Source organism: Python bivittatus, unplaced genomic scaffold (genome assembly GCF_059951505.1).
Source record: "Python bivittatus isolate LINGU-HERP-01145 unplaced genomic scaffold, Pbiv_v1 ctg000750_np1212, whole genome shotgun sequence".
NCBI lineage: Eukaryota > Metazoa > Chordata > Lepidosauria > Squamata > Pythonidae > Python > Python bivittatus.
The window spans coordinates 39,543-64,786 of record NW_028277102.1 but is presented as its reverse complement, the minus strand read 5'-3'; the positions used below and the strand labels follow the sequence as shown (position 1 = coordinate 64,786).

General features: G+C 42.2%; 1 protein-coding gene across 1 annotated transcript; it reads right to left on the bottom strand.

Moving 5' to 3' along the window:
* Positions 1 to 4,481: 4,481 nt before the first annotated feature.
* LOC103053010 (vomeronasal type-2 receptor 26-like) lies at positions 4,482 to 13,825 on the bottom strand. Its single transcript, XM_088128600.1, has 3 exons — positions 13,580 to 13,825; positions 7,026 to 7,152; positions 4,482 to 5,398 (listed from the first exon to the last, which is right to left on the bottom strand). Exons 1-3 carry the CDS (start codon positions 13,739 to 13,741, stop codon positions 4,482 to 4,484), a joined length of 1,206 nt encoding a protein of 401 aa, XP_087984726.1. The 5' UTR covers positions 13,742 to 13,825.
* Between the last annotated feature and the right edge of the window lie 11,419 nt (positions 13,826 to 25,244).

Below are 25,244 nucleotides of genomic sequence, written 5' to 3'. Positions count from 1 at the left end.
AAACCGCCTCGCCCCGGTCATTTCAGCCTGCCCCACTTGGTCCAGCAGAAGGGGCAGGTTGCAGACCCCACCAGTCAAGGAATTTCGATTGGTGGGGTCTAGGCAGAGGGCCTTTTCTGCTGCAGCTCCCGCCCTATGGAACATCCTGCCTCCTGAGGTCCGGTGTGCCCCCTCCCTCATGGCCTTCAGGAAAGGGATCAAATCCTGGCTGTGCCAGAAGGCCTGGGGGCCAGAGGGGGGCCGCACCTGTGGAGATGGCTGGTGGGGTGATGGGTTTGTCCCCCCCCCCCAGCATCTTGCAGGTTTTTAGGGCTAAAAATTATAGGAGGTTTTAGGGCATTTTTAATATATGTTTTTTAATTATTTATAGATTTTATCCATGGCTGGAGGGATCTGTGTTTTTTCTTTTTTATTATTGTGAGCCGCCCAGAGGCACCCGTTGGGGGAGATGGGCGGCATACAAGTTTGATAATAAACAAACAAACAAACAAACAAATAAATAAATAAATATCTGAGAAAGTGAGGTCATGGGCAATGCCACGGGATGGACAGCTCTGAGTACTTCTGCAAAGTGTGCGCCTGAGACCTCTGCCCATTGCATCTAGAGACCTCCTTCAAAACCATTTGATGGAGTATAAATTTAGGAGTAAATTAGTTACATAACTTGTCTGGATGAATCCTGAAATTGTTCAGCTCATTCAAGGGTGAACATGAATCTGAAGTTCTGATTCCAAAGATGTTGACCACCAATGTGGACTCCAGAGGTGTGGGCCAGTAGCCTGAACCTCAAAAGAATATTAAAGGACTAGGGTTTGGGGTGAGTGCCAGAGGATCTCCAACATTTATTGCATTCCTGACTGTGTTGTTTGCTCTTACACGTTGTGCATCTGCTCTTGATGATTTGACCTCGGTCTTAATTTGCAGAAGATAGAACAGAATGGAAGAGCTCGTAATTTGGTTTCCTAGAACTGCAGCAAACAATTTTGCACTGTGAATCTATCCCTTTAGTAAAGATGAAGTTCATATTCTTCTGTTGCAATGTTATCTTTGATGCCACTCTGCTGTAAAGAGGAATCAAAGAAGGAACTTTTCCAATGCTTGAACGAAACTACTGGGAGGGACTGATGCTACAAGCACTCCCAGGTTCAGCTTATGGTCAACTCACTCACACACTCAGTTTGTTGAGGCAAGTGGATCTTGTAAGCCCCCTTTGCTTTCTACTTGGATTTTCCAGATAGGTGTGGCTAGAGCAGACAAGACACACAGCCCTGGTCAACAGCCAGGAAAGAATTAGGGATGCACACCAATCATTTTCAACCAAACACTGAGGCACACCAGGTTCTTTGGAATACATGGAGACCCTGTGAATTTAAAGTAACTGCAAAACTTTCCTGGCTACAATGTACATTTGCTCTTTTTCACATGCACACACACACTCATCCACACCTTCCCATGTCCTTCTCAACAAGGCTGCCAGGCACTAGCTAGAAGGATGGAAATCACCTAAATCTTGCTCCAAGGATGACTCAAGGAGTGAGCACCTTCAGGAACCCCTTTTATCCTCCAAAGTCCTTGCTTTGCTGATTCACAACACTGGCAGCTACTCTTGCCTTCTTAATTTACAAGTCTGGTAGCTGCTGATGGGCTTGTGTGCGTGTAGGGGTGGGGTTTCCATGTCCTGAGGCCCAACTTCCTTTGTCTGGTTCCGGTGACCTTTTTTCCTTTGTTTCCTGAAAGACTAGTTTCCTTTCCCCTAAAAGGATTTGTTAGACAAGATTCCAGCCTTTTTGTCCTCTCTGCTTACATGCCTCCTTCATCTTTAGTTATGGCAGCTTCAGCCTAGTTTCACACGGAAAACTCTGTTCTTGTATTAGGGAACATATCCACAGACTGTAATGCTAACAACGATTCTTGCATTTAAATATGGGCTGAGGAGTTTGCACATCCAGTGTTTAAGTTTGATGAAGGTAGCCAAGGTGTTCAGCTTTGCCATTGGGTTTTTATTGTAACCTCAACATTTTTTAAAATGAAATCTTTTTTGAATACTGCTCTCTTTGGACCTATAGAGAGAGTAAGTGCATATGGATTGATTGATTTAGGGCTGTCATGTGAGTATCAACTTTTAGTGGTATCATAGCTAGACTTTCTCCAGGATGATCTGGCCACAACCTGGCCCTTCATGTATCTCAGTGACACACATTGGCACTCTAATTGAGTCTATCCACCTTGCTGCTGGTCATCCTTTTCTCCTCTTTCTTCCTACTTTTGCTCAGGTCTGGCTAGTACATCAGTTGAAGCCTTATCTGGAGTGAGAGGAACTTGCCACAATAACTCATACTCTTATTACACTTCCCTGGACTATTTCAATGTATTGTATATGGGAATTTCTTGAAGAGCATTCAGCAGCTTCAGTTGGACTAGAATGGATTCACCCAGCTATTAGGGGGGTCAAAAGGGCCCTACATTGGCTCCCTATTAGCTTCTGAATGCAGTTCAAAGTGTTGGTTTTAACCTTTAAAGCCATACATGGCTTGGCAATACAGTACTTACAGGAACACTTTCTCGGCCCAATTTCAACCAACCCAGCTGAAACGTCTGGACAGAAGCGGTGTGTGTCCTGCCACTTTCATGAGATAAGGGGGATTGGGGCTCATAAGCGTGCCTTTTCAGTGGGGGCCCGTGCCCTTTCAGATACATTCAGCAGTAGATGATTTCCTTTGTTTGCGTTGTTGTGAGAAAACTGCTCACTTACATTAGAAACCAAAGCATTTGGAGATAGATGCAGCAAAGTATATTTTATTGGAATGAACTTACAACATTCTGGGTTCCTTGCCAGCATGGGAGAGAGCCCTGGGTGCAACAGATCTACAGCTTATATGTTTGGTCAATTACATTTGAAACAGAAAGGGAAAAGAACTAACACAGTTACCCTGCAATCCTTCTTCTGGAATGTATGAGAACTGCTGAAAGTCATTTTGATTTGAGACCAAATCAGATCAATCAATCAATCAATCAATCAATCAAACAATCAATATGCTCCTTCACTAAGCTAACTTTTTTTTTCTTTTTGATAGTCAAGAGGTATTTATCTACTTTCAATAGATTTTGCAAAGTTAATTAGAACAGACCAAGGGAGTATGTATTTGAAGTTGATAAAATAAAATTCAAAATAGAACACAGTACCATCAGTCAAAAAATAGATACCTTTGCCCTCAGTCCTCAAAAAGCTCAATCCACAATCACAAACTACAGCAGCAACTTTCTTCATCATTAGCAACAATCTTTCATGTCATCTAAAAGTTAGATGAAGCAACTGCTGACAGTTCATCTGCACTGGTTACATAAAATTTATGTATGTCATTCATTATTCTCATGATTTGATAGATTGTGAAAAAAATAAAGAATGTAATTATTTAAAAGAGGATGATCTTTTGCTCTTTTGCTTTTGTTATTTAGTGAAGGGGAAAATTGGAAGCCCCTTACCCTTTTTAGTGATTGGAGACTAGGCGCTCTGCTTTGAGCCCAGTTTATTATAAATGGGCAGGGGGAGAATACAAGGTTCTGCCTGTGTAGCAAGAGCAGGGAAGCAACTTATATAGTAATGCCACAAGCTTGCTCTGATAATGATGTCTCATAAAAACAGCACCCCTCTCTTGGCAACCCAGAGTTCCTTTTAACTTGTCGAATATTAGCAGACATATGGTCAGCAAGAGTCAGCACTTTGAGGGCCCACTTCACTGCTGAGCCACATGGTCTCATTTCCTGGGTCCCAGCTAGGGCAAAGGCCCTAAGGCTTGTATTGTCAAAGGCTTTCACAGCTGGAATATGATGGCTGATGTGGGTCTTCTGGGCTGTATGGCCGTGTTCTGGAAGTTTTGGTTCCTGACGTTTTGCCAGCATCTGTGACCGGCATCTTCAGAGGACAGGAGCATAGACAGGAGCAGTTCTCTCTGTGCCCAGGATGATGTGACCTTTTGTGGGTATTTATAGAGATTAGCGAGGGTGCCTGCAAGGGGGGGGGGGGTTCGGTTAACAAGTGGCTGCTTGTTTTGGTGATCTATGTATGTGTGTATCTTCATGGGGATTAGGCAGGGTTTTTTCTGTTGAGTTGTTAACAAGTGGCTGCTGAGGGTGATTACCATGTTCATTGTGTGAATTGTCTGTGCTCCTGTCCTCTGAAGATGCCGGTCACAGATGCTGGCAAAACGTTAGGAACTAAAACTTCCAGAACACAGCCACACAGCCCGGAAGACCCACATCAGCCATCGCCCTAAGGCTTGTTCAGGAAAACCAGCTAGATGCAGGTTCAGTCAAGTGTCTGAAGCTGGCAAGGATTGGCCTAAACTGGGGTTTACCCTTCATTGGTCAACATAATTCAAAGCTCAGAAAGAAGGAAGAAAAATTCCACAGAACACATAAAAGGAATCTACTTCCATGTGAACTTGTTTTATCTTTACAATAGACTAGTAAAAAAGCAGGGATTAAAATCTGGACCCCACATTAATTTTCATAATCAGATGCTCCTTTGTGTTCACGTCAGGTCTCAGGATAATGATGTAGCATTTGGGGACAAAGATGCAGCCCAGTAAGCCCAGGCTGGAGGCCAGGATGGAGAAGATCTGCACAGCCACCATATATTTCCCTTTCGTGCTTAGATAGGTGGGAACAAAGGAGATCCAAACACTGCAGAAAACCAACATGCTGAAGGTGATCAACTTGGCTTCATTGAAGCTCCCTGGCAGCTTTCGGGCCAGGAAAGCCACCAAGAAGCAGATGGTGGCCAGAAAACCCATGTAGCCAAGGGCAGTGTAGAACATGGTGACGGAACCTTCATTGCACTGTAGCAGGATGTGCCCTGGTTGGGAATGCAGGTCAGAATCTGGGAATGGGGGAGAGATTCCCAGCCATATCATGCAGATGCCCACCTGAACTCCAGAGCAGGACAAGACAATGGAGTTGGCCAGAGTCTTCCCCAGCCATTTCCTCATCCTGCTGCCTGGCTTTGTGGCCAGAAATGCCACTACCACCATGACAGTCTTGGCCAGCAAGGAAGACACAGCAACTGAGAAAACAACACTGAAGGTGGTTTGTCGAAGAAGGCAATTCACTTTCTTGGGGTGACCGATGAATAGAAGAGAGGTCAAGAAGGAAAGGAGGAGGGAAACCAGGAGCAGATAGGTGAAGTCCCGGTTGTTGGCTTTGACTATGGGAGTTTCTTGGTATTTAATGAAGATTCCCAGAACAAAGGCAGTGGTTAGGGTCAAAGTAAGAGCACAGATGGCCAGGATGAGACCCAATGTTTCTTGGTAGGACAAAAAAGTTATAACTTTTGGGACACATCGATCTCGCTTCTTATTGGAATGCTGGTCATCTGGACACTTTTCACAATGGGCTGCATCTGAAAAACACAGAACATTTTTGCTTAAATTGCATCTACTCTATATTCATAAGTCTGCAGCTGTTGCATCACTATAAACTCAAATCAATCACAGCAACCTTATGTAAAGCATGCTTCTGGAGGTGATGGAATTTGAGTGGATATGCTAGACAGAGTATTGACAAGAATAGGTGGAGATCACATTCCCAGATCACATTATGGTGCATCTTGGATGGTTACAACACCATTTATGAAAGGTCAAAGGATTAAAGTAAGAAAAGTGTGTCATGCTGATGAATATGATTTCTCAGGAGAAAATAACGATGGGGGCCATTGCCCTTTGATGCCTATTGGAGGCCACAAAGAACCCAGGATACTTGTCCAGATGAGCTGTTGCTTTGATACAGCAGAGATCCTCAGAAGATCAGGCTCAGAAGGCTGTTTGGCACAGGAAACTGGCAGCATCAGCCACAAAATCAATCACAGACAAAACTACTGGACAGTCGTTGCTGAGATTTGGAAGGTCTCAGAGTAAATAATGTTTATCAGCTGCCCAGAAAACTACCCTGATGCATTTATGAAATCACGCATCTATGAAATGTTGCTTGATTTGAAGATGTTTTTCACCCTTTTTGTAGATTACCAAAATGAATAATCTTTTTGTCTCCAGAATGCTATGGCACTACTGTGGGCGGTCATTCACTTGATGTTTTTATTAAACAATAAAATTACTTTCTGTTGCATATTTGTTGCTTATTGGCTCTCCATAAAGGTATGATAGTCCAGATAAAACTTTCCATTTACTATTCTGCCATAAGACTGTACAAATCCTTTTAAAGAGGAGCCACAGAGCACCCTGGAGCAGCATGGAAGCACCTGCCTCTTTTCCCAGCCTTTCATGGCTGCATGGACATACATGCAGTGACAGCCAGAAGCCACTTCCAAAGCAGCCCTGCAGCCTGGAAAAAGATACAGCTGCTTTCACGATACCAAAAGAGATGTTTTGACTTTGCTCCTCTTCTGAAGGATTGTTGCGTCTGTGTTGTGTCAGTTAGGTAAAGAGTTAGGCAAACCATAGTTCCCCAGAGCGCAAGCTTCCAAACTCATCAAAACTGCCGTCGTGGTCTCCCGAATCAAAGCCACCATCTTTAGCTCAAGAGTAGATCACTTGAGGCTCTAAGGCTACAGACCACATCTTAAACCCTGGCATTTGGCCTTCAAAGCTCTTCCAATGGGGAGAAATAGTATTATGTCTAATAAATTATATTTAATTTGGATTCAGTTGAATTTAGCTTTTATCCTGACTCCACTCTTTTTTTTTTTAATGTGTGGTGGTTGGTATGTGCACTTCACTGGTGTGGGAATAGAAGGTTGTAGTTCTATTTCCACACCAGTGAAGTCCACATCCTGACCATGATTGCATTCCCAGGGAGAATCAGTGATCCTGCCTATAGTTATCTGTAGAATCTCAACATTCAGTTGAAATAAGAACTTTTTTTTTTCCCCCAGACCTGTACCAGCATGGTGGTAGCCAGTCTTTGAAAAAAAATAGTTGGACCCTTAAGGAATTTCCTTCATCTTGCTTTGGAATTAAGAGAAAAATATGCTAGTAATTAGGTATTATATTTGGAGGAAAGAGAATACTTACCTTCTTGTGTGGAAATCATTCCTTCTGTACATGGAGAACAGTCATAGCAGCAAACGGGTGCTCCCTCTCTCGTGAGCTTGGTGTATCCTGGGAGACAACTTTCAGTACATCTGGACAAAGGCACCTTCTAAACAGAAAGAAAATGTGTGGATGAGGGTGGGGGTGAGTTTACGTGGGTGGAATTGAAAGTTGGTCTGGGATCACACGAAGGACTAAATATAGAGCTAACATATCATGCTAAGTCATCAAATAGCTGTACACACCATCATCTTTGCATTGACACAGCCCAATGAAATGAAATCAACCAAATCTCATGACCACTTAAGGTAATGAATGAACTCAAGGCTTGAGCTGGGATTAATGCCCAGGTATTCCTGGCCCTTTCTGAACGAGTCTGGGCTACCTGTTTATGTGTACTTGTTTCATTGTGTTTCATTGTTTTTATTGTTTCTGAATTTTGTAAGCTGCCCAGGTCTAATAGAGAGGGCAGCTATCACATATTTAATAAATTAAATTAAATTAATTAAGCCAAAGTGGTAAAGAATCTCTGTAATCTAAAACCTACATGAGACCACTGGGTGAGCTCATCGGTTGCCACGGGATGAGGTATCATCAGCATGCTGATGATACTCAATTGTACATCTCCTCCCCTGGCGACTTAAACAATGCTGTGGACATCCTATCTTGGTGTCTGGAGGCTGTGAGGATCTGGATGGGGAACAAGAGGCTTCACCTGAACCCTGGCAAGACTGAGTGGCTGTCAAGTCCACAAACTCCAAACCCCAATTCAGAAGAATTCTCATGAAACCAGGCCTGGTTCAGATAAATGCTCCTTTATTAGGTGGTACATGCAGCTTGAAACAAAGCATTGCTAAAACTAAAGCCTGGGTAAACTTCCCTCTACTTATCCCCCCTCCCCTTGTTGCCCTGGTGCCTCAATTCCTTTTCACCTGGTGGTGACCTCTTTCCTTCCTCCCATGGATACATAGCTCCTTCCTGGCCATCAGGCCCCACCAGCCTTGCCTGCAATCAGGACCGGCCTCATTGCCCATATAAGGTTAAGCTTCTCACCATCTCCCAGTACTACTCCAATTACAACCATTAACTACTAGCCCCCCTCCCTAGTCACAATTGGCAGAAGCAAATCAATCAAACTCCCATTGACTGCTATGCTTTGTAAATTAACAATTGTTGGTTGATGCAGGTTCTGACAGTGGCTTTGGGTCTTGAGCATTTCTGGTTCTAGGATTTTACCATCTTTAGTACTGGATGGGGTCACACTGTCCCAGACAGACCCTGCGTGCAATTTGTGAGTCCTCCTCCCCACCCTACCAGATCCAGCAGAGAGGGCATGTTATGGGTCCTGTCACCTAGGGAGCTACATATGACAGGCCCAAGGTAGTGGGCCTTTCCTGCTGTGGCACCTGCGTTGTGGAATCTTCTCCCCCCTGAGGTGAGGCTGGCCGCGTCCTTGTTGAGCTTCTGGAGATCCCTTAAGACTTGGTTATGCCAGCAGGCCTGGGGGCCCCAGAGGATGGGGGAATTAGTGAGGTGGCTCCCTTACTTTTAACATCCTTTTGTTCTCTGTTTTATTTTTATTTTTATATTTTTAATATATTTATTGACCCTTTTTAGCTTTGTTGTATGGTGCCCAGAGTAACCTGTGGTGAGATGGATGGCTATATAAATTGCTTAAATAATAAACTGAAGGGCATTAAAACAAACAAACAAACAAACAAAATCAATGAGATAAGGATAATATCCTTAAGGATTACACATACAATCTAAGAAAATAATCATGAACATATAATTATGCCTGATGTCTGCTGAACCACTGGGGCTTAAAACTGAAAACTATTGCTTGCTGGCAATCCCCACTGAGGTCAATGGGATTTATTTCTAAGCAGACATTTATAAAATCTGTGTGTGTGTGTGTGTGTGTGTGTGTGTGTGTGTGTGTCTTCCAGTCAGCATTGACTCCTGCTGACTGGCTGGACCAGTCCCTGCAGTTTTCTTGGCAAAATTTTGAAAGTGGTTTGCCCTGGCCTCCTCCTCCTTCCTAGGGCTGAGAGAGAGGGACTGGGCCATGGTCACCCAGCTGACTTTGTGCCTAAGGCAGGACTAGAACTCACAGTCTTCCAGTTTCTAGCCTGGTGCCTTCACTACTACATGGGTGCCAGTTGCACCCATTCCTGGACCGGGAGGCTCTACTCACTGTCACTCATGCCCTCGTGACCTGCCGTTTGGACTATTGCGATGCACTCTACGTGGGGCTGCCCTTGAAGAGCATTTAGAAGCTTCAGCTGGTACAGAATGCAGCTGCCTGGGTTGTAAATAGTGTTGGCTACTCGGCACATGTAACACCACTGCTTCGGGAGCTGCACTGGTTGCCAGTGTGGTTCTGGCTGCAATTCAAGGTACTGGTCATCACCTATAAAGCCCTTCATGGCTTAGGACTGGGTTACATGGGGGACTATCTTTTCCCAGTTGTTTCTACCTGTCCAATCTGGTCCGGCAGGTTGGGAATGCTCTGGGTCCCATCAGCCAAGGAATGTTGGCTGGCGGGGACCAGGAGATGTGCTTTTTCTGCTGTGACGCCTGTCCTCTGGAATATCCTTCCTCCTGAGATTAGGATGCCTCTGACCCTTTTGGCTTTTCAGAAGGCCTTGAAGACCTGGCTTTGTGCCTGGGCCTGGGGTTCCGAGTGTGTAAATAAATAAGCCAACAAGCAAACTGGGTCTCTAGAGCTATTGACATGTGTAACTGGAGATAAATAATAAGAACCAAAAAGAAACAGCATCACCTACCTGACTGAATGATGTTGGCCACATGATGGCCCTTGGAGTGATGGACAGCTTGACTTCTGAGGAAGCCTCTTTTTTTATACTGCCAACTTTCACCTCAGCAGTAGATACGTTGGGCAATATTGTCCAGTGCACAATATCAAAATCAACAGCAGGATCTCCGTTCTCATCCAGATAAACACCATCCATGGAAAGATTGTAAAGCTGGAAATTTCTCAGGAAAGGATGAAGCTACAAAGACATGGAAAAGTGTGCTGTATCTTATACATTCCCATCTGATCCTAAATTCAACATTTCTGTGATTATTATTACCAATTTGAGACTGGTCTGAACAACTGGACTTCTTTGGCTTTGGGCCTCTGTTTGCAAAGAGATTTAGAAATCCAAACCTCAGTCTTGCCAGCTTCCTGAATGAATCACCCTTTTAACTCACTTGGTTGAAGGTGAACAACACAAGTACCTGTGGGAACCTTCTGATCTCCCAGATCAACAAAAATTAAAATACAAAAATTAATATAACATTGCAGAAGGCTTGAGGTTCTGAAGGAAAATGAATCTGTGTGTTCCCACATGAGACAGGCCTCATGAAATCTGGGGAAATTTTAATGCTTTAATTTTAAAGTATTTCATACATGTCTGTATATAGCACATACTTAGCATGGTGCCTCCTGTCTAAAAAAATGGCCACAAAGGGATCAATCCTGAACTGTCATTGTTTATTCAGGTAGTCCTCATTTATTAACTGCTTCATTTAGTGACGGTTCACAGTTATGACAGTAATGAAAAAGTAACTTTACAACCAATCCTTTCATTTATGATCTTTGTGGTCTGTAAAGCAAGGGAAAGCTGAAGATAAGAGCAGTTGCAGTTTAGCTTAGCGGCCGCTTTGCTTAACAACTGAGTTGCCAGTCCCAGTTGTGGTCTCTAAACAAGGACTAACTATTTATTATGATTATGCTCTTCGTGAGATATGCTGCAACACCGTCAGTTCTCCCAGAAGTCTGAGGCAGGACAGGAACTGCCTTTTCTGCCATAGCACCTGCCATATGGAATATTCTCCCTCCAGAGATTAGGATGACTTCAAACCTGCTGATCTTTTGTAAGGCCCTAAAGACCTGGTTCTGGGCCAGGCCTGGGACCCCATGTGTGTGAAGAGTCCCATCTCCTGGCTATGTTAGCAACTGTGGTATCTTCCTCGGATGCTGTGTACTTTAATGTTTGTATTTGTGATTGGAATTGTTTTTAATTTATTGTAAGATTGTTCACTGCCCAGAGTCCCTTGTGGAGAAGGGCAGCCGTACAGATTGAACAAATAAATAAATCATGGTTGAAATGCTAATGCTGCCATCCTGTCAACTTATGCCCAGCTTATACATAAATGAAAGCAATCTGTCTATATAAGACTGCAAAATAGAATGATGAAACAATGCTAATTGGCATGGAGTGATCTAGAAGTTCATGCACTGCCAAGAAACTTTGGCCACAGTTGCTTGGACACCAAGACCAAGGACCAAGAGGGAGTAGACCCGGTCTGCGCCAGCCCACAGATGCTACTTGAAGTGCCCATGTTACTACGGCCATTTTTTCACATTGCTGGGCAAAACACCTCTGAGGTCTTATCTGTCTGGAGAGGAGTTTCCTCAAGTCCTGCCATTCCCCTCACAGAATTTAGAAGTTGAAGGGGGACCACAAAGGAACTTGAAAGGAGAAATCTCACCTGCCATGGCTGTACCAGCTGGGGCGTCAAACGATCTCCAATCTTCCTCTGGCTCAGTTGGGAGGAGTAGGCAGCATTGAGGACCCACAATACAGCCTGGATTGCAATAGGAATGCTATAGGCATCCTCAGACAGGAATCTCGCAACGATGTCATCGGGCAGAATATCCCAGCTCTCTCTTTCTACACATCTTTTCCAAACTTTCTTAGACAACACAGGGCTTGAATATGAGCACTGAAATGGCGTTGCCCCATACTCCACAATAGTAGAGAAATACAACCTAAAGTCATAATATTGTGTCCTTTTCTTTGCCTGAGTTAAGAAGGATAGCAAAACATGTTCATGTTCAAGATCAACCCAATGGTAGAACGCTCTCACACTTCTGTCTGGCAAAGCTGTTGCAATCCACACTTTTCCTGCAAATTCTTTGTCAGTTGCACGTAGGAAAACTGCTAGTGTCATTGTTGTTTGAAAGTCCAATTGACACACAATTATTTTTGCCTCATTCTTTCTAGGCTTAAATAGAGGAAAACTTTTTTTTCCCAAAGCAACAGCGGGATGCTCTCTGAGAACACAATGCAAATGCCTTTGCCTATGGCTAGAGGCGCAAAGGTTCTTCTGAACTTTTGTCCACTTTCATTGGCTGAAGCAAGGAGGCCGATCCACGTCCACTGGAAATGCAGGAGCAATTTCACAATTGCCAAGTAAGGAGGTTCTTGTTTTGGACTCATCCGGTAGAAAAAAGGAAATTGATGTTTCTGCTCAGGGGTGTGAGTGATAACACCGTAGTTGATCTAATAAGAAACAGAAAAGATTGATGCTTTGTTTTACTTTTAGGGACAATAAAAACCCTTTTCTATTGCTCAGACTGTTCCAAATTCTCTGTTTCCTCCATCTACTTGGGTTTCCCACCTTCCTCCTTATATGAAAAGAAGCAATGACGTTTTGGGGAAAATCTCAAAGAAGTCTACCCCATTTCCTGTCCTTATTCTTTCAGCTTTTCCCTATCAAGATGTGAGAAACATATTTTCTTTAAGACCTCTGTTTGATGTGTATGTCTGTGTGTGTGTGTGTGTGCTTGTGTGTATGGATTTGTATATTTTCTGCTTAACCTGAGATCATTGAGTGAAAGAAGTTCATTGTTCTCCCACCTATATCACCACATTTTCTCTTCCTTCCTTCCTTCCTTCCTTCCTCCCCTTTCTCTTTCACTGTTCTGTCTCTTTCTTGACTTCTAGGGACTCCTAATCATGCTTCATGATTAAAAAGGAGAGGCTATTTTCAATAAATGAAAAAGTTTCAATGACTCTCTGTTTTCTCTCTCTGTGTTTTGTAGTTGGCTGATGTTTTTTGTGATACATCTGCAGAAATCGTAGTCAGATGAGACCAGGTCAGGGACAGGGAGTAAACAGGATCCAAAGTATCCAATGCAGGATGCCTGATGTTGACAAGTTCTATGACTTAGACATCAACCACCATGTGCAGGGAACACTCATCCTCTGCAGCTTGAAACTTTGCCACTTCAGCCATAATTTCATAAACATGCCATTTCCTAGGTGCCCCCACTAAATGAAGATTTCTCTTTGTCCAGATAGCTTTCTGTTGGAACTAATGCAAATTCACAGGTGGGCCTCCTGACTTTTGCTTTTCAATTGGATGAAGTGATTCTCTGCTCTCTCTCTCTCTCTCTCCTGTTTCCCAATCTGCAGATTGCCAAATGCTGCAGTAGGAGACAAGTGGAAGATCAGAAGATCTGGCTTGCAGTCTACGGGGGAGGCTTGTCTATTTCCCCAGCAGGCTGTCATTTCTGAGTGGTTTTTTTGTAGCAGGAAAGAAGAAATCTGTGAAGCTAACTCATGGTTTCAAAAGGATGTTGCACATAGATGCCAGGGACATGAAAGAAATAAGTGAAGATGTGATAGAAAGAATACTATTTCAAGTCTACTATTTTCCTCCAGATTTATTGGTGCTATCCCCTCTGAACTAATCTGGAGAATTTACAACATGGAATTAGGTTCATTTTACAGTCATACCTGTGGGATTTTGTAGATGCCTAACATGGTTGACACATGATTAAAGAGCTCAGAATCAGTCCCTTCAACCACAGCCACCAGATTTGTTTGTCTTCCACAACTGTAGTTTGGGACACTCTCCTGTCCTGTAGACAGCAAGTCCATCATGGCCTCGTAGGTCATTCTTGCATTGAAAAAGTTCTCATAGATGTTGTAGCCCAGAGTGATGTTGGGTAACACCCTTGGATTCTGGTTGATCTCATGAATGGCAAACAAGAAGGGCAGGACCTGCCCGTAGCTCATATATTCCAAACTGCAATGATAAGTTGTGCTGTCAGACATTTATTGCTCCATTAAAAAATGGCAAATCATGATCATGATCATCATCTTTGATTGAATTCTCAGGATACGACTATTATAAGCTCAATCTCTTTCATACCAATAGGAGTTTCTTCCCAAACCAAATAGCAAAAAGAAAAGCTCTGTATGCCAGGGTCAAAGAGATCCTACCCAAAAGTCTAAAGCTGATCCTAACTATTATTTTCTCTGAATTGTGACTCAGGGAGATAATCTGGAAAAGAATTTTCAGAGCAGAATGACCACAGTGGTAAGAACTGGTAAAAGACAATTGCAAAGTAGGAAAGTTTCTTGGTAATTGCTTACTTAAGTTTTGAAAAACCAACCACTCCCTGTGGTACAAACATGTTTTCTTATGTTTATTCTTCCTGCTGTATCAACCAGAAGGTGGCTAATGGCTTGGTTCAAGCAATGGCAAATTCATCTTGAGTGTGTGCTCTCACTTGCCAGGAGGTGATCTCTCCCTCAAGAACCTTCTTCAGATCCAGCACTAGTTCTGTTGCACAACAGCTATGGCATAAATGTGATTGTCTTTAGGGAAACCAATAGCTTATCACTTACGGTGACACATTTAGGTTGGTTTTCCACAAGAGGCTTAACTTGGTTACTTAACTAACCCATTCCCCCAGTTTCTTCAATCCCTGAACCATAAAAAAACAAAAAAACAAAAACATATGGACTGGGATTGCACAAAAAATTGACAGAGAGAGAGAGTGAGAGAAGCAGAGAAAGGGAAGGAAAGAAGGAAGGAGGGAAGGAGGGAAGGAGGGAAGGATAGAGAGCAGTATAATGAGTGAGGAAAGATAGTTAGGGGCAGCCTCACAGTTTTGTCTTCTGGTAAAAGGAAATTTGCTGATTCTCCAGGGCATCACAGTAATCATTTTGTGAACAAGCAAGACCCCACTCACCCAATAACCATTTTGTGAGAGAGTTAACAAAGATGCCTGGTGTTGGTTCTAGCCTTTGCCGAAGAACTGAAAAAGAACTTAACACCTTGCAGTTTTTAAAAAATGCATGATGTGTCCCCTAAGCCTTTTTCTTAAAGCAAATTGGGATAAAAATAAATGACCTGCTTGAAAGAGGCCAGGAACTGGGAAATGGGAATCATTCCCTACTAAAATGACATTGGAGGGGTAAAATCAACAATCAACAAAATCATGCATACTTTAATAATTACCTTACAAATCTATGCGTGGGAGGCTGGAAGAAAACATAGGATTGAAATATAGAATTTGATAAAGATATGATTCCACTAATCAGGAAGTCTCCTGGCTTGTAGAAATTAAACTCCTTGTTTTCTTCTCTTATCACATTCAGTGGGCATTTCATCACCATGGTCACACAGGGAAATTGGAACAGAAGGATAAGCAGAAAGAGCCACACTTGTAGAAGAAGCAGCACTTGACCTATCATGATGGAGATCCTTGCTGTAATTCTTTCTCAGGCACAGAGACCTCCTCCTTGGTCTCAGAGCTGGTGAGTTACAAGGAAGATCTGCTCATGAAAGAGCACAATGGTTCTGAAGGTGGTCCAGCTTGGCCCCAAATCTGGAAGAGCAACCTTCAAGTTCAGATTTGTATAGTCTGCTTAAACCAATTCCAGCCTCTGCTTTCAGCAGAGCAGCATGTACTTATGGACCGTGTTTTCAGGTTTTGCATATGAGGAGTTTCCAATTATTTGTCATGTTGATTTAAAGACTGACCTATAATTGTGGTTGATGGAAATCCCATAAGCATTGTTGAAAAGAGAAGAAATCACCATGGTTTTAATAATTAGAAGGGGAATTGGGAGTCACTGTTGTGACATAGGTGTGCAGCTGGAGACAACATTTTTTATGTGATTCATGGGCATAATTCCAGTTTGAGTCAGGAAGGGAATAATGCAGGAAAGTTTGACTGCCCTTTACTCAAGAAACGTATTCTTGAGATACTAAAGATTGTAATATGCTAAAACAAATGAACAGCTAGTTCAATTTTAACTAGCCAGTAGTTGTCATGAATTGTCATGACATCATGATGTCATGATGTGGTTAAGATCTTCTTCCTAAATGCAAATTAGATTCTTCAGATGATAATGTAGCATCCAGTTGACCCATCAGGGGCACCTGTTACAAAGTCTTCTTCTGTCTTCCAAAACAGACAACATGAGAAATCCTTATGTTTATGGGGATAAGATATGATATGAATTTGTCGGATGTTGATTTAATGCTTGATTTTATATTGTATTTTATTTAATTTGCATTGTTATTCCTGTAGTATGTTAATTTGAAATAGGTCCTGCTACTTGACCTGTTGATGTGATATTTGCTGCCTGGCTAGTAATGGACTACGAAATAAGTCTGCATGAGTATGGTACTAATGATAAATGGCTGAAGATCAAGGGATAAAAGTAATCTAGGAAGCTGAGGCTATGAACAATGCCATGGGATGGACAGGTCTGAGGACTTCTGATATGCTTGGATCTAAACCTCCAGCCATTGCATCCAGAGATCTCCTCCAAAATCATGAGATGCAATGTTAACAAAGGAGTAGACTAGCTACATTATTCGTCTGGATCAATCCTGAGATGAAGGCGTCAGATGGTTGTTAGCCTCAGTTTGAAGGACTAATTCCAAAGAAGTGGACCAGTAGCTTGGACCTCAAGGAACTATAAAAGACTGGAGTTTGAGTGGAAAGCCAGAGAACCTCCAACAGTTACTGCACTGCTGATATGTGTGTACTCCTCTCACTTCCCTTGCTTCACGTGCCTCCTCTTCACCTCTGACATGTAATGGATCATCTTTCGGCATGGGTAACCAATGAGGCCTGACCTTTTATAACATGACCTTGGTCTTAATTTGCAGAAGATAGAACAAAAATGTAACAGCCCATAGTTTGATCTCCTAGGAGTGATGCAAAGAATGTTGCTTTGTGAAACTCTACCCTCATGTCTGAACTATATTCATATTTCTCTGGTTCAGTGTGATCTTTGGGGTCATAAAAGGGAACCAAAGGAGGATTTTCCAATGCTTGAATGAAACTAATGAAACTAATGTGAGAGAGTGAAAGAAGAATGTTTGGGACAGATAAGATATCGACAGGCTTTAATCCTGGCCACACTTATCCTAACTATAGCAACATTTGGCTGAGACCTGAGAATGTGATACTGCTAATGCTGTAAACTTGAGAAAGTCTGGCAGTGTTGGAGCACTTTGTCACTGATACTCCACTGAGTTGAGAGAAGTAGAACCTTTCTGGGTACCTATACACTTGGAAGGATGTGAACTGAGAGTTAAAGTCATTTCCTTTGGAAAATATAACCTATGCCTATAAGATGTGCCTGTTGTATTATGGTGTGCATATTCACTACTGACCACCAGGAGGCACTACATGACCAGCTTTGTCCTTGTTGGAAATCAAACCAGAGGAACACCCACAGGATCACCCATCTCAGGATTCATAGCTGAGACTGTGACACAACACCTAGAAGGAATAACAGTCCTACATATAAAGCCCAAAAACTGGATCTGTTACGTAGATGATAGGTTCAACCTAATAAAAAATGAACAGTTAAGGAAGACAGGTAAGGCAGCCAACAATACTGTTAAAGGAATAAAATTTGCAAGAGAAGAACAAACAAAAATGAACTACCCTTCCTGGACATTTCCATTAGCAGAGAAAGCAATGGCGGACTACAACCTCAGGTACCGTAGATTGAAAAACAATCTACACTAACCAAGTGCTTCACTTCCAACTGCCCCTAATGGCCCCCAGAAGGTGCTACATAAGAACACCATTTAGATGAGCAAAAACACATTGCAATTATATAGCTGCCCAGAGTCACTCTATGTGAAATGGGCAGCTACTGTATATAAATATGATAAATAAATAAATAAGTAAATAAGTAAATAAATCACCCCAAACTCCAGAAAGATGAAACAGACTACCTATATAACTGTCAGGATCTACGCAAACCAGATTCTTCGATTGCTTTATATGTTTTAATTACTAATTATACTTTTGCTTTAATTGCTAAACATAGATTAATAGAGTAGTGCTGGGAATGTTATTCTAACCGTTTGCTTGACCTGCCATAAGGGGGGGAAGGAGGAGGCCAGGTGTTGTTATCTCTATCTTCAGCCAGACATCCAAGGCCAGGACGTGTGAGAACTGGTGGAAGGCGCGAAGAGCTGCAAGTGGGAATAGAAACCTAGAAGGGGGGGAAGTTGGGCTTAAAAAGACAAGGCTTTGCTATGTTGAGGCAGACTCAACAAACTATGATGCTGTGCGCTTCTCCTAAAATAAAGAAATCTGTAATGGAACTGTTTGGTCTCCAGAGGATTTACTGAACTTTGGGATCGAGTGTGCAGACTCTGACATTTTGTTGAGTTTGTTGAGACTCTGACAATAACATCTTCAAATGTAATGGATACCCACACATTTTCACTAAAAAAAAAAAAAAAGGCCTAGCTGCACAACCTATTGCGATACAACCATCACAAGCTATGAAAAGGATCACTCACATGCAATCAACTCGCATACATCAAAAACATCTCTGAGACAACTAACAGACTACTAAAACAGGTCCAGATGAACTCTTTTTTCCAGAATCTTCTGGAGCTACAGCCTGATCACCTTCTCAATAACCTGCCCTAAAAAGGGAAGGCTGCAGACTGATGACTACTGTCCAGAATTGTTGGATCCAGTGATGGACTCTTGATGAAGGGTGCACCACCACCTCTTTTAAGGATAGAGAAACCAACCCCTGCTGCAAAGAAGCCAATATCGCCACATGAACCCAACCATAAACCATCTCCCAGGTAGCCTAAGCAAGCCAGCATAGTGTAATGGTATGTGGGAATGACCTTGGGAGATAGGAGGAAGAGCTGCAGCCAGGGGAATGATTGGATAAGAGGCAGGGTAGCCTGCAGCAGGAATGTGGGTATGGCAAACATCTCAGAAGGGAACCTCCCTAGAGTCTTGGGCTGTAAAGGCAACAGGGGAGAAATTGACTTTCAGACTTTCAGACTTGAAAGGTTCTGTTATTGAAACCTTACAGTAAAGTAGAATTAGTTCGTCTGGGCATGTTTCTTGTCTGGACTACCTTGCAAGGCTGACATCAATCTTGCAAGTCTTGAACTACTGGATTTTGTTGCTAAGTTGGTGGTAGAATCCCCGAGGCTCTTGGTCCTTTGGGACTTTAACGTGCCATGTAGTGATGTTGAGTCCAGAGTGGCTCAGGAGTGCATGGCCTCCATAGCAACCATGGACCTGACCCAAATAATAGGGGGCCCAATGCATACCAGGGGTGGCACTTTAGGTCTGGTTATTGTCTGCGACAGGCAGTTGCAGTGCGACTGGCATTGGAAGACATTACCATCGGTCTGTTGTCAAGGACAGATCACTCTTTAGTTGCCCATTGGCTCATTGGGACCACCCACCCCTGCAGGGAAACAAAGCCTGTTAGGCTGGCCTGCCACAGGTGACTAATGGACACTATTGTGTTCCAGAGGGAGCTCTTGAGGCAGTCTCTTCCACTGTTGGATTGTATTGAATTGCAGAATATTTCCACGGTTGAAGAGGACACACTTAAATACCAATCATCCATTCTCCACCAGGGTGGTGGGTATTGTTCCACAAAGAAACAATGTTGGCAGCAGGCTTAGGAGACCAAATTATGAGTTTTAAAATTGTTGTACTGTGTTCTGTATATCAAGACTAAGGTCAAGTTATCAAAGGTCATCCCAGTGGTTGACTTGTTGAATGACAAAGGTGAAGAACTAATCCTCAGTCCTTTTATGTCCTTTGGGGTTCAGACTCCACACCTTTAGAAGTAGGCTTTCAGTTTGATGCTCATTCTAACAGCTGACTCCCCCTTCTCGGGACTAGTCCGAAGACTATAGCCCTTAGTTACCATTCCATCTCATGATTTTGGAGGAGGCCTCTGTATGGGTCTTAGGTGCACATTATCCAACGACCTCAGACTGGTTCATCCCATGGCATTACCCATGGCTTCACCTTCCCAGATTTGTTTGCCCCTTGAACTTCAGCAATTTTTTGGTTGGTACTAGACTCAGGTAGCTGCATACTGTTGTGAACTGCCCAGGATTCAGAAGGTGGCAGCTATAAAAATCAAATAAATAAATAAATAAATAAATAAATAAATAAATAAATAAATAAATGTCTTAGTCTGATTTTTATAAGTGCAACAAGTATCATAATGCACAAGCAAGTCAATAGCAGCCATATTTGAGACTAATTATAGAAGAAAAAGTACAAATTAAACAAATTATAGTATAAAATCCAAAGCAGCACAGTAATATCCAAGGACTTTCCATCAGACCTTATCACTGTAAACAGATTCCATTTTGGAATGCTTTATAATAAGTGCTTGTGATGGATCATCCAGATGATATCTTACCATGCAGATCTATCCATCTATCTCCTATCTATCTATCTATCTATCTATCTATCTATCTATCTATCTATCTATCTATCTATCTATCTATCTATCTGTCATTTCATAAAATTTTTATTTTTTATTATTATTATTATTTTTTTGTCTGCGCTCAGTCATTACTGACCCTGCAGTGACTGCTTTGGACGAGTCCTTTGCAGTTTTCAAGGCAATTGTTTCAGAAGTGGTTTGCCAGAGCCTCCTTCCTAGAGCAGAGCCCAGCTGGCAAGCACAGGAGGCGGGGTTTCCGTTGCTTCGTGCCCTTTTTCGGGCGAGCACGGTTTTGTGCTTACCGGCAGCTGCTCCCGACTCCCGTGCAAGGCGCCGTCAGCATTTTTCCTCCCACCGGAGTGAGAGTACCCATTTATCTACTCACGTGAGTTTTCGACCTGTTGGGTTGACAGGAGCTGGGGAGGAAACAGGAGCTCACCCTGTTTAGCGCGAAGGCTGGACTCAAAGGAGTTACTAAATATTTGTCAATGTCTATTGATGAGAGTTACTAAGTTTCTCTACCTTGGTTTCAAATGACTGGGGGTAGAGGGAATCCTATAGGCTTTCGAAGAAGAAGAAGAAGAAGAAGAAGAAGAAGAAGAAGAAGAAGAAGAAGAAGAAGAAGAAGAAGAAGAAGAAGAAGAAGAAGAAGAAGGAGGAGGAGGAGGAGGAGGAGGAGGAGGAGGAGGAGGAGGAGGAGGAGGAGGAGGAGGAGGAGGAGAAATCACTGTGTTTTTGATAATTAGACAGGGATTTAGGGATCACAGCTGATTCTCTGTATGACTTCACTTACTGATGTGCGTGTGGGAAAAAACTCTGTGTGACTCATGGGCATAGTTCCAGTTTAAGAGTCTTCAAGAAAACAACTCAGCAAACTTTTTATTCTCTTTACCTGAGAAACTTATTCTTGAGATACAAGTTACAGTGCACTCTTCCGTCAGCAGAGGGAGGTGCTCTATGGTGGGACTTTCCTTCCCCAGAGCATCCAGGAAGGAAAAAAAAATGTCCCACCTCTAATTGTGAACCTTTGGCAGCTTTTACTTTGGACTCTTAAAAACCCTCTACTGACCGAGGACATAGTACGATAGAAACCTCACATGATCCTAAATTATTGAATGAAGAGTCCAGGAACCAAACTCACTCTCCTCCCTGCTCCCTTCTCAAACAGGCTCCTTCAGTTATCTTTTCCAATGTCTCATGGAACTGGCTGCTTCCTTCGTCCTTTATGATCAGGTCTTCAGTTGGGTCTTCTCTCCTTCTCCTAGCATCTTTCGCCATCTCAGTTAGATCTCTCCAAACTCTTTCTCTGCTGCCCAAGATGGTCAATTTCCATCTCTTCGCCAGTTTCCTTTGACTCAGCTGCTACTTGTTGCTCTGGTATGTTTTGCACAAAGCCTTGAGACTTCTTGGCTTTTTCTCTTGTTCATGAGTAATCCTGATCCAGTTCTCCCCACCCCTCCCAAATTAGTTCATTCCCTCCACTCTATCCTTCCTCCCTTTGACTTCACTTTGGTGCTGAATCTAGCCAAAGTATAAGCTGCAGTGAGCAGGTGTTGCAGGTTCAAAGACCTTCCTTTTTTTTGTTTTTGGTAAATCTTCTCTCTTCAAAAGTCTATTTCTAAACTTTATTTACAATGGAATATGGTAGTGTGCATGGGGGTGGGGGAGGGTGTGGTGAAATAGTCATGGTGGTGGTCACTGCAGTGTGACTGAATCTTCTACCTTCAAAATGCTGCTGTTCCTACACATCATCCATGAGTTTTCTAGGGTTTTCTATAAGTTTATTCTAAGAAGTGTCTATGAGGTTACTATGTGTCTCATCCTTGTGGGCCTGGGAGAGTTATCTATTCCTAAGTATCGTATTCTAACATTTTTTATTTTTTTGCTAAGCCTTAAACTATCATTCCTGTTTAATTCTTTTTTTTATGTCTGTGTCATCTCCCTCTTCTTTTTTTATAAAAACACTTGAATTGTCCTCTCTTGTATTAATCCTCTTGCTAGCCCAGTCCTTGGCTGCAGCAGACTCTGTATGGTGTGTGTGTGTGTGTGTGTGTGTGTGAAAGATGGAAAAAAGGTAAATTGGTGGTTCCATGCATGTACTAATCATGGGAAATCAAGAAGAACCATATTTGATTTTGGTTCAATTTTACTTTTTTTCCACAGTTAAATATATTTCTATTTATATATATTAGAAGTGTAGCTCCATGTGAACTGAAACGGATAGAAAAAAGTAAACGAGAAGAAGTGTATATAATACACTTACTTTGTTCATTATCTTTTAGAAACAATTCCAGCCAACTTGATATTGCATCCAATTTTTCCTCCAATCAAATTTCTGTTGTCTCCTATTTCTATTGGTGCTATTACTTTTTTTCCAAATCGTGGAGGTGCTGAATCCTGTAGGTCATTCATCTCCTGAGGTTCCATCTCATACTTTGTCTTTTGCTTGTTTTCATGAGGCAGTCAGCATTAATGTATCCTTCAGAGATGGATAACCCTTCCAGATAGGGAATTGCACCATTTTTGCTTAGATGGCATAAGAATTGTCCTTACTTTGGGATTTCCTCCAAAGGAGTCATCTGGTATGAAGTTAGTGATATTTCAACTGAAAGGAGTAGCAAGCCAAATATTTCTCACATTCCATGCATAGATAAGGGTTCTTCCCAGGATGGATATAGATTTTAAGATCAGACTTCAGAGAGAAAAACAAGGACCCACATTCAAATCATTTATTAGGTGTCACCTAGTGTGACAAATGGTAAACGAAGTATTTTCCACTGACAAGATTTATATGGTCTCTCTCCCATATGGATTCTTTGGTGGTGCCAATTGTAGACTTCAGCAAAATCTTTCCCACTTTTCTCTTTTTCTTTTCTTTTTTCTTTTTCCCTTTTCTGCATGAAGTCTTTGGTGACTCAGCATTCCCCATACTCTGAATTTTAATATGGCCTCTCACCAGTGTGGATCCCCTTCTGCTCTAAAAAGCTCAAACCCTAAGTAAGACATTTCCTACACTATATGCATTTGTACAATTTCACTTCTGTGTGGAATGTGTGATCACTTACCAAACTGGGGAATTGGAAAAGATTTTATACACTCCATGCCCTCTAGGACTTCTTACCATGTGAAGTCCCGTTGTTGTTGTTGTTTAGTCGTTAAGTCATGTCCAACTCTTCGTGACCCCATGAACCATATTGCGCCAAGCCTTCCCGTCCTTCACTGCCTCCCTGAGTTTGCTCAGTTTCATGCTCATTGCTTCAGTGATGCTATCTAACCATCTCATCCTCTGCCGTCCTCTTCTCCTTTTGCCTTCCATCTTTCCCAGCATCAGGGTCTTCTCCAAAGACTCCTCTCTTCGCATTAGGTGACCAAAGTATCTGAGCTTGAGCTTCATTATCGATCCTTCCAATGAGCAATCAGGGTTGATTTCCTTTAAGATTGACTGGTTTGACCTCCTAGCAGTCCAGGGGACTCTCAAGAGTCTTCTCCAGCACCACAGTTCAAAGGCATCAATTCTTCGGCGCTCAGCCTTCTTTATGGTCCAGCTCTCACAGCCATACATTACTACTGGATGTGAAGTCCCAGGTTTTCTTTATTGTGACAACTCTGGTAATTCAGGTAAAAAGAAAAAAAAACCCACAAAGCAAAGCAGGTACCACATTCTTGGGACTGGAACCATTTCTCCTGCGTGTGGATTCTCTTACAATTGACTAAAACAATTGGGCAGGAAAAGAATATCTTACATTCAAATGTTTGTAATTAATTTATCAACATAGATGTGGATCTGAAGGATGCACCTCAAGAGAACAGATCCTTAAGGAATGGAAAACAAAATGGAAACATGCCATGTTTATTTCCCTTTAAGATACATACATACATACATACATACATACATACATATTCACATCAACAAGCTTGGTTCAGAATTGAGAATATTTCTGTTTTCACTGGACAGATAAAAAGACTGAATCAATTGTTGGTCTACAGGATTTGTTAAAAAAGAAGGAGATGAGAAATTCTGCAGGGACCAAAAAAATAAGACCAGAGATTGATATCAAAAGGTCATGGCGCATTTTACTTCTTTCTAATATATGCATTAGGCTTTTATATTTATTTTATTTTATTTTATTTTATTTTATTTTATTTTATTTTATTATTTTATTTAAGATATACAATATATAGCTGCCCAAACTATATAGCTATCCATATTGTAACCGCAACCCTGGGCAGCACACAAAACAGTAAAACCAGAAGGAATAGGGGAACAACAAATATCTCAGAAGGGACCCTACCTAGTTTCTGGGACTGCAAAGGCAAGGGGGGAGAGATGCCCTTTCACACTTGCAAGATTCTGTTCATGTGATCTTATAATAAAATTAAAGCTAGTAATTCTGGGTGTGCTTCTTGTCTGGACTACCTCACAAGGGTGACAGGAAGTGGGGAGGCGATGGCTCTTTCTGCCTGGCTGCAGCCACCCCATTCAGCATTTTCAGCACGGCCTTTCCCATGTGCAGAGGGCATTTTCAAACTCATTCCTCTCTCCCTCGCATGCCACATATTTACTTCAAGGCCATCTCCATACTCCTCTACATCCATCTTGTCCTGGTAGGGTTGAGATCTCTTCCTGGTACTCTTTCCCTTAGAAGGACTATACTATTTATCATTGAGTCATCTCTTATGGACTGCATGCTTCTGTTTGTAATTAACCAAAGATGCGAACCATCTGGGAGAGCTATCTCAGTGAACGGCCATATAACCTGATTTGTTATTCAAGTCAAACAGCTTGTTGTATAGTATAGTTTAAGATTTACTACAGCCAGTCTACCTCTTTGTTTTATGTCTTGCAAAATCCTAAATTTATTCTTTAGATTTTGGTTTGAACAAATGAGGTTAGTAATTTGTC

Excerpts from the sequence above, each read along its gene's own strand:
- LOC103053010 (XM_088128600.1), bottom strand. The coding sequence starts at position 13,741 with ATGACCTACGAGGCCATGATGGACTTGCTGTCTACAGGACAGGAGAGT. Across the intron at positions 7,153-13,579 it reads GCATCTACAAAATCCCACAG|AAGGTGCCTTTGTCCAGATG; the intron begins GTATGACTGTAA and ends CTTTCTGTTTAG. Across the intron at positions 5,399-7,025 it reads AATGATTTCCACACAAGAAG|ATGCAGCCCATTGTGAAAAG; the intron begins GTAAGTATTCTC and ends TGTGTTTTTCAG.